Here is a 9,425-nt window from a genome sequence, read left to right on the forward strand (position 1 = left end):
AGGCCTGGTCCAGCACTGCCCAGCTCACTCTGGGACCTCAGGAAGTCAGATCCTTTCTTGGGCTTCACTTTCCTCCTCTGCAAAGCTCGGGTGCTGGGATCAGCCCCTTACTGCCCTTTCTCGTCTGGAGCCTTCTAGAGCGCTCAGTATGAGACCTGGTGTGGGAAGGAGGGAGGAGCCTGGAGGGGCAGTGCACTTGCCTTCCCCTCTGGTGATTAGTGCAGTTAATACTGAAATCACCTGAGTGTTTTCAAAAAAATGCTGGTGTCCCGGTGCCGGTTAAACCACGACCACTCCTGCCAACCCCGGGTGGGGCACATGCATCACTGTGGTTAAAGCCTTTGGTTCTGATACATAACCAGGGCTCTTTTCACTCTCAAGGCACTTGCACACGAATCGTCCTAGTTGTGAGTAGACCACTAGGTTCTACTGCCCCCTGTTTGCCTCGAAGCTGGAGCTGAAGTGACTTTGCTTCCTAGGTGCTGCTGGAACCTACAGTTGGCACCTCCTATCGCAGGACACTGGCCTCACTATGAGAAAAGGCTTTTAGAAGCTGAGACTCTCGCACCGTGGCCGGAGACGCCTGCTGCCATCAGTGGCAGGGTCCCCAGGACCACTGGCAGAGCCTCCGGGACCCCTGGCAGAACCCCTGACAGTGACATCTCTTTCCGGAGAGAGGCCCCAGGCCCGGGCTGCCCAGCTACTGCAGTGGCGGCCTGTGCCCACCAGAGGGCGCAGGCCCGGCGCTGCGCAGCTGGACGGAGCTGTGCGGACCAAATGCTTTTTAATTGAAAATTTTTTTAATTCAAAAAGGATTTGCTGTTTGTTCGCGAGTGCAGGTTTTTCTTATGCAGGAAACTAATGTCTTGAGTAAACAGATCTGGGCCCAAATCCACCTTCAAAGGTACTCGCTGTTTGCCCAAGGGAGTGAAAGGGCTTCCAGAAGCGGCCCCGTCTCCTGGGTAAACACGGCGGGAGGAGCGGGCAGGGACCGCGTCTGCGGGAAGGCGGCCGCAGCCAGAGGGGATTATGTCGCGGGACATATGTTGAAATTTCATTTGGGGAGTTAGGGAAAACAAGAAGGGGGGGGTGGGTGACGCTTTTCTCCAGCCAAGATAACCTAAAAAGGGAAAAAATCTCGAGGGAGAGAGGGTGGGGGCGCAATCTGTGCGCCCTCGCGGGGACCGGCGCGGCGCAGGCAGGAAGGGGCGCCTTCTCCGCCCTCCCCCAGCCCGGAGGGCCCAGCCATGCCCTCCCCGCGACCCTGTTCCCACTCCTGGCCACAGAGACTGGGACAGGGGCACAGGGTCCCCAGGACAGCTCCTCTGCCCAATCAGCCAGTTGCTCACAGAGGCGTGGAAGCGTCCTGCTCCCCCGCTCACCATCCAGAAAGCCCCCACCAGGCCCGGGCCTAGGCCCTCTGGCTGTGGACACTCGGGCTGGGGCTGCAGCCGCCCTTCACCTGCTCTCTCTGGCCGGCCAGCCCTCAGCACTCCCTGCCACTCCCAGGAACCCGGACCAGCAGATACAGCAAGGCCTACTGAAGGAGCAGAAGGGCACGGCCCAGGAAGCCTCCCCCAGCCCCTCCACTGCCCTGCAGACACCTGGCTGTGGGCTTTCTCCCTCTGTCATCTGAGATGCTTCACCTCTGCAGGCATCTCCCTGGCATGGCCTTGGAGCATCCAAAGTGGAGCACCTCCAAGCCATGTCCCACCTCCGCCTCCCCCACCACCCACCCACCCCCACCCCCTCCCCCGCCAGTCCTTCCCCAGCTCCTCTCTGCACAGCATGTGGTCTCTGGCCCTTCCCTCACTGCACATCCACATCCACACCCATTCCCAGGTCCCAGTGATTGGGTCGTAGAATTGTCTAAACCGGTCCCCAGAGCAGCAGCATGGGGTTACCTAGGAGCTATTTGAAATGCAGATTCTCAGGCCTGGCCCCAGACCTATCCAGTCAGAATCTGCATTTGACTGGGACCCCCGGGGACTGGTGTGCGTTCAGGGTTGAAAAGCCTGCTGCATGTTCTCTCCCGAGCTAGGGCTGATGGTCTAACTATCCACGCCGCAGGCCCTCAGCCCCGCTGTCCCCACAGGCAGGTGTGCCCGTGGCGCTCTTCTCTGCACCTTGGCACCTGCTGCCCTAGGTGCTGTCAATTCCCTTCGCCAGTCAGGCCCCAAATCTGCTTTCAAGATGTGAATGCCCCCTGCCCCGCGAAGCCCTCCTTGCCCTCTCCAGTGGTCCCCACGCCCCGTGCATGTGCCCTCGAAGGTGGCCTTCATGCTGGGCTGTGCTGGGCATGCCCGCCCCGTCCTCTGCTACCCTGGGAGCCCAGCGCAGGGCGGGTGTCTGTGGGGGCTTGATGAAGCCAGCCAGGGAATAAATTTGCCGCTGTTCCCTGCCGTGCATGTGCCTAGGCGGCCACCAGGTGGCAGTGTCCTCCCAGCCTTTGGCGCCGCCCCCGCTCCTCAGCCTCCCGGAGCCGGAGTCTCCTGACCGCGGCCTGTGCCTGGTGGTTGGCGAGCAGGAAAGTGGAGGGCTGGGGCTGCATGGCGGGTTCTGTGGAGCAGCCAGATGTTCAGTGATAGCTTGCTCAGTGCCAGGGCGTGGCGGGCCCTGCGCTGCCGTTGCTCATTCCATCCTCCGGGCAGGCCTGGATGTGGGCGCGTCACCCCACCTGAGAGAGGAGTTCACTGAGGGCAGGAGAGGAGAGGAGCCTGCCTGAGTTGTCCTGCAGCCTCGGGTCCTTCCCTCTGCACCCTGCCAGGCAGCAGATGCTGTGAACAGGGCTCCCTTTGGCTCGGCGCCCACATGTCTGCTCAGCCCACCTTGCACACGGGGCAGGGCCAGCCTCAGCCCCAGCTGAGACCCGGGTCTATCCATCTGTCCCGGGTCGGCCTGGGGACTGTGGAGCAGGGGCAGCCGTGGACATAGTGCTGGGCTTTGGCCGTGGACGTGGCGCTAGTCTGTGGGCATGGCTGCAGTGCTGGGCTACAACTTGCTGGCTGCCACAGCCTCCCCACCAGTTTTCCACTTTAAGGGAAAAAGGGCTCCCATGCCCCTTGATGGTTGGATGGCATTTGGGCCCCACTCTGCCCCTGAAGGCTCAGCCCTGCAGCCCTCCTCACTCATCGGGGCCCTCGGGAGGGCTCCTTGCTACAGGCGGCTCACTTTGGGCAGCAGGGAGGGCTGGGCAGGCCCGGAAGGCCACCTGCTGGTGGGCAGGGCGTGGGCACCCCAGGACCCTCCCTAGGGCTGGTTGCAGTGCTTGGCGTCCTCCTAGGGCGGTGTGACCCCTACCGTGTTCCTGACGGCCTCCCTTCCTGGACTGCCTGTCTACAGGTGTCCCCCAAGGGGCTGCAGCTCATGGTCAGCTCAGCTACAGGGCAGCTCCGCTTCCATCTGCTCTCTGCAGGGGAGCTCTTCTTACGGCAATTCTACTGCTAAAACTTTTTTTAATATTTAAAATGCTTGAAAAACCACTGATCTAATCTAAGTTCCTGCTTCCTAAAATCCATGTGACCACGAGGCTGCCTTGACGTAGGGTTCCAGGCTGTTCCCCACACCCCACCCAGCCCCAGCACCTTGCACCTGTGTCCAGCCAGGCAGCTGCCAGCCCATTTCTGTGGCTGGAGTGCCCCGTGCCTGCTCTGCCCATGTGCCCGCTCTGCCCACATGCCCTGCTTTATGATTGGGCACCAAGACCTCACCTGGCATCTAAGTGAACTACAGGTGCTCCCAGCCCCCTCAGAGGTACTTATCCCTTCTCTAAATTTCCATCAGACTTGGAACTCATTTTGGTGGGCCAGGGTAGCTTAGGTATGCTGGGGTCTCTGGTGTGAGGCTTAACTCTTGTCCTCAAGACAGGGAGCAGCAGGGCTGAGCCGTGGAGGAAGGTCCCCTCCCCAGGCAGCCACTCTGGCCCCGCTGTGGCCTGTCAGGAGTCCTCAGCAGGGGTGCCTCTGAGGACTCCGTAAGGAAGGCATGGGGAGGGTGTGGACGGTGCCAGGGACAGCAGTGGAGGCCCTTCCCATGTCCCTGGGCACCACCTGGTATTGGTTCTTGCTTCAGCGGAGCCAGCATATCACAGGTCCCCAGAGCCTGGCAGCTGAGACCAGCCTTGGCGAGGTTTGGGTTTGAGAATCTGCCCTCACCAGCAGGGGCACGAGAACTGTCCTGCTGGGCAGAAGGCCATGACAGTCAGCACAGGCCTGGCAGGTGCGTGGCACCATGGCTTTGCACACTGCTGGCGCCAGGCCTGGCCTCACAGGGAGCAGGCAGGGACTGTGGAGGGTTCCAGTCATCACCACAGGAGCCTGTCACCCCCGCAGGCGTGTCCACACACACACGCCACATACACAGTTCACGGGCACAGCTCGGGGGCCCAAGAGGGCCAGCAGAGGGCAGGCTCCGGCTGGCACCAGCCTGGCCAGCTGCCCTATGTCAGGATGCCCCATGAGGCAGCCCAGGCCTCTGCCTGCTCTTGATCTGAGGTTGTGGAGGGGTTTCCCTGGTGTCCCATGGACTGACTGTGTCTCTCTGTCCCCACCCGCCCCTGCAGTATGAGTACAGCTTCCGCACAGAGCAGAGCGCAGCCGCCAGGCTCCCGCCCAGCCCCACCAGGTGTCAGCAGATCCCGCAGTCCTGAGGAGCCAGCGGCCACCTGCGGGGAGACCACCGCCCAGACTACTGACGGCAGGGGCTGCTGCCCCCGCCTCCTCCTGCCGCCTCCACCAGCCCTCCCTCCCACACTGCCCCAGCAGGGCTGGCCCGGAGACTGGGCAGCTAAGTGGGCGTGTCCTGTCTTCAGCTGGCCTGACACCCCGGCCTCCCTGGGGACGTTGTTCATAACCATGACTAATCTGTGTGTGCTATAGTGACCAGCGGCTCCTAACGTGTCTGTGTGATGACCAGTTGTCCTCCAAAAACCTCACTCACCACGGAGTCCCCCTGAGGGCCCCGGGCAGTTGCCCCGGCCGCCCAGTGACGCCCACCGGCTCCCTCCGTTCCCTCCTGTCACCTACCAGGGCAGACCCCACTAAGCCGCTGAGTCCCTTCCGGGAAGAGCCTGGGGGCGGATAGCTTTACCTAGGACTCTCCAGGGTCACTGATCCTCCCTGGCCTAGGGCTGCCAGGACCAAGTTCCTCTCTGCAGGATCTCACAGCAGCCCTGAGAAGACGTGGAAGGAAGAAGCCAGTGGCCCCGGCGTGGACCCTGCCCTTTGGACATCCCATGGACTTCTCACCCAGTCGCCTGGAAGTCGGGGAGCAGCAGCCCTGCCCCCGGCGGAGGGGTTGTTGCTTTCTGGGGAGGAGGACGGTTGACGGCCCTGCTTGGATCCACCACCAGGACGCTGTGCTCGGCCACGGCGCGCCTCCCCCAAGGGCTCATCCGCGCAACAACCACATGCCAACGATAGCTCCAGGTGCCTCAGCCCATGCCCTGACCCAGGGACCACAGGGACACCCTCTGAGACGTGCTGGCCCTGGGAGGATACAGGCACACGGGCACCTAGCCCCTCTCGGAGCCAGGCGTGTCTTGACGGTGTCTGCTAACAGGAACAAGTCATTCTGAAAGGTCCCCCTGACCCAGGTCACCAAATTTGGGCCAGAACTGGCATGTCTCCTGAGTACCCACTGGTGCTGGCGTCCTCACAGTGCTGGGCGCCAAGTTCAGCCCCAGGCGCGTTTGCCTAAGCAGTGGTGGCTGCCATCTCTCAGGGCCCGGGCCCTCACGTGAAGGGCTGCCTCACTCTGTGGTGTCAGGCATTGGACTGTGTCCTGGTTCCTCAGAATATGGGGACTTGATATCTTTGGGTCCCCAAGAGTTGGCTCTTGGATGTGGGGGCTTGATGCCGCGGTTGGCGGCTGCAGTATCTGGGTCCAGGGAAGCCACTGCCTCAGCAGGGACAGCCTCTCCCGCTGCAGGCCCTGGGCAGCCCACAGTAGTGCTAGCTGAGGCCCAGAGGAACAGGAGGAAAGGAAGGTAGCGCCGGACAGCGCAGCTGGCCAAGAGGCGGGCGGGGCCAGAAATACCTCATGCACCTGCACCAGCCCCTCCGTCTCCAGGCCCCAGGCCCCTGTGTGGACCCATCTTCCTCCTTTGCCACCCCGATCTTCACTCGGATACCTCTTGATTTCTGTGGATTAGGGAAGCAGCCACTTCTCCCTCCCTGAGACCCGAGGACGCCCCTGGTGGGGGTGGCCTTCTCAGGCCTCCTGGGTAGCACAGCAGCAGGACCTTGTCATAGGACTGATGCTGAGCGGGGAGGGGGCTACCAGGCTGGCTGCCGATGCTCCGTTCACATAAGCCAGTGTGGTTCTGGGGACCTGAGGAGCCCCGTGGCACCCACGGGGGGCACCTATGTCTGCCGTGGCTCCTCGGGTGGTGGCCCGTGTGACCAAAGCCAACAACAAGGGTGACTTCCAGCAGGCAGGGGCGGCAGGAGGGCAGAGGGCAGAGCTCTGGCCACTTCTGCCCACTTCATTAGGGTTTGTGAACTTTGTCCTTCGACCTCTTTTCGTGCCCTGGTTGTGAGATCGCCTCTGACAGATAATGCCAGGGGCCCTTCACTCCCCTCCCGTGACTGGGAAAAGGCCTGTGGCAGCTCTGCTGGACCCTAGGAGGCTCAGAGGCAGTGGTGTGGGAGCCCTGTCTGCAAGGACGCAGAACAAGCAGTGAGGGCGGCTGCAGGAGAGGAAGGGGCTCCCACAGCCCCCACTGACACCCCTGCAGGCCCCTCTTGAGCTGGGGTCCCAGCCAGGTGCCCCCGCATGCCCTCCTGCAGTTGCTGGATGGACAGGACCTCCAGGCTACCAGGAAGAGGACAAACTGCGTGGACTCAGGCGAGCTGGAGCCATCTTCTCCATAGCATTACGGACTTAGCATAAGAGTAAATGACTGTGAACGTTGTAGTAAACGGCAGCTTCAGATAAGCAGTGACAGTGTTAAGGACAAGTTGGTGTCTGTGGTAGGTTTTAGGCTGCTCCTAACCCACCATTTATTGCCTTCTGAGAGGTGGGTGAGGACAAGCGTGTGCCTGTGTGTGTGTGTGTGTGTGTGTGTGTGTGTGTGTGTGTGACAGCACGTATGCGTGTAAGCCCACCTGAATGGGGCTGGTGCGGGAAAACTGAGGCATGGAACTCTGGCTCATACCTAGGAATTGAGAGCTTTTCTGTCTTTTGGGAGAGTTCTTTTCTCCACGAGCCCTCTGGCCACTGTGGGAGGGAAGGACAAGGTTTCCCTTGGAAATGTGAAGAAGGTCTTGGCCTCATCCCTCAGGTCCCCCCCGCCACAGCACTTCCCACCACTGCTGCTGTCCCTGCCGGCAGCCTCTGTCCCTCCAGAATGGCTAACCAGAGCACACCGTCCCCACCACCTCCCCTTTCTCTCTGGAAAGTTGAAGTGTCTTTCCAGAGGCCTTGGAAATGGCACAAAGGTGACAAGGAGCAGGTGCTTTGCTGCGGGCTCCCTTGCAAATGTATAATTAAGGCCTTTCTTCCCACCCCAAGTCCAAGAACAAATGCCAGCCACATCGTCCACCACTTGGAGAGATGAGAACCCAGTGGGGTCGTGTAAAGGAATTGGAGGTCGGTAGGAGGACAAGAGGGACTCCCGTGTTCTAAGCACCTGCTCCCGGCCAGGCTCTCTAAGCACATTTCTCCTTTTATTCCCCCTAAAACCAGAGTGACCTGGAAGTAGATGTTCTTTGCTCCTTGTTAGAGTTGAAGAGGCTGAGGCTTGACCGGCTGCTAAGCGGCAGAGGCGGGGGTCGGCCCCTAGCCCCCGGGCCAGCCATCCCGTCGCAAGCCTGTGCTGGGAATGCTCTTTCTGTTTCCAGTCCTGTCACGGACTTCCCAGCCGCCACTGGGCCCTGCTGGTCACCAGGTCACTGTGCAGTGGGTGCTGAGCACAGTCAGGAGTGGCCTACCCGCACTCCTCCACCAAGATGAGGGCCCTCCAGAGCCTACAGGTGTCTGTGGGGAATCCCAGACTGCAGCTTCTCGGAGAACTGGGTGGGCCTGAGGATGAAGGCAAAGGAGGGCCTTGAGGAAGCAGCCTCCGGGCCTGGCAGCCACACGGCGGCTGAGCTCATGAACTCGGTTCGCGGCCTGCCTTGTCCCCAGAGGCCATGCCAGGCACTCACCCCTGAGCCCACAGCCTCTGCTTGGGCTGCCTGGCACCCTCAGGGCGGCCCGCTCTCCTCCTGCCACTCTGAGCACATGTCCGGGGGTTGCCACCAGTGACGGCTTTGTTTTCCCAGCCAAGGCCATGGAGCTGCTGTGTGACTGTGTCAGGCCTGGACAAGGCCCTTAGGGATGACGTCCCCGCTGCATATTTATTCAAGGTGACTCTTGTACTTGGCAAGGGAAGTCCACTGTGTGATTGTCTGTATTCTTAATATAATTTGTTAAATAAACATTTGTTTTAACCTCTTTCCCCAGTTTGCTGTCGTGGTGTCTGAAGCCAGCAGAGGTCAGTGTCCTTCAGGGCAATCCCCCAGCTCTCTCTCCCCTAGCAGGGCTCTTGTCACCACCTGGCCTGTCAGCCTTCTAGAAAGGACTGGTGGGCTTCTTTGCCCCTCGTTTAGTTGAGACGACCTGGTTACAATCAGTGGGATTCTGGGGGATGCAGAAAGTCCCTCTGTTCTCTGGTGGCAGCCCTCGGGGTGCTCCTGGAAGGAGAAAGCTCCAGCTGCCGTGAAGACAGGAGCGGCTCCTGCAAGGTGGCCCCGGCGGGGAGGGCCAGAGTGCTTGGTGCGTTTCACCTCCTACTCGCTCGGGGCCCTTGTCTGGGGACACACAGCACATCGGAGTCTGGGTGGTTTCAATCCTGTCCCGCCTGCTCGCCTGCTTGTGAGAGGCCACTCCAGACACCTGCTAAGGAGGCAGCGGTGCCCAGGGACAGGCGCCACGCTCCTTGTGAGGAGCCAACAGCTCAAGTTCCACCATCAAAGCTCTTTGCCTCCTCTTAGCATGCTCTGTGCGTCTGGGCCAGACACCGGTCTGCCTGCAGCCCATTCACACCAGACTCGGGCAGGAAGGAGCTGGAGCACGGCCACCTTAGCTCAGCGCTCATCTCAGGGGCACCAGCCCTGCCTCCTCCGCATCCCAGACCCCCGCTCTGGGATGTCTCAGGCCTCTGTCCCACAGTAGGAGAGGAAAAGCAGCCCAGAAGATCAAATAGGAAAGCCGCGGTGCAGACAGAACAGCCGATGCTGGGTTCCAGCTCAGGCCTCGCCACTTCCTGACCATGTGGCCTTCAACGAGTCACCTGCGCCCTGTATCTGTCCAAAGGGACACAGTTCCCCGCCTCAATGGCTTGCCCTGGGAAGATGGAATGAGGATGCAGGCAGGGCATTTAGCACACACGTGCCAGGTCTTTCTGGGGGGCCTTGATTCTATGTTATTGTCCACAGAATGTA

General features: G+C 60.9%; 1 protein-coding gene across 2 annotated transcripts in view; it reads left to right on the top strand.

Moving 5' to 3' along the window:
- MVB12B (multivesicular body subunit 12B) overlaps positions 1–8,440 on the top strand; it is a 179,706-nt gene extending 171,266 nt beyond the window's left edge. For both annotated transcript variants that reach the window (XM_003911940.2, XM_021927647.2), the window contains exon 10: positions 4,562–8,440. In XM_003911940.2, coding sequence (XP_003911989.1) covers positions 4,562–4,648 — 87 coding nt within the window. In that variant the 3' untranslated portion in view covers positions 4,649–8,440. The remainder of the gene's footprint in view (positions 1–4,561) is intronic.
- The last annotated feature ends 985 nt before the right edge of the window (positions 8,441–9,425 follow it).

The sequence above is a fragment of the Papio anubis genome, chromosome 13 (assembly GCF_008728515.1).
Source record: "Papio anubis isolate 15944 chromosome 13, Panubis1.0, whole genome shotgun sequence".
Lineage (NCBI taxonomy): Eukaryota > Metazoa > Chordata > Mammalia > Primates > Cercopithecidae > Papio > Papio anubis.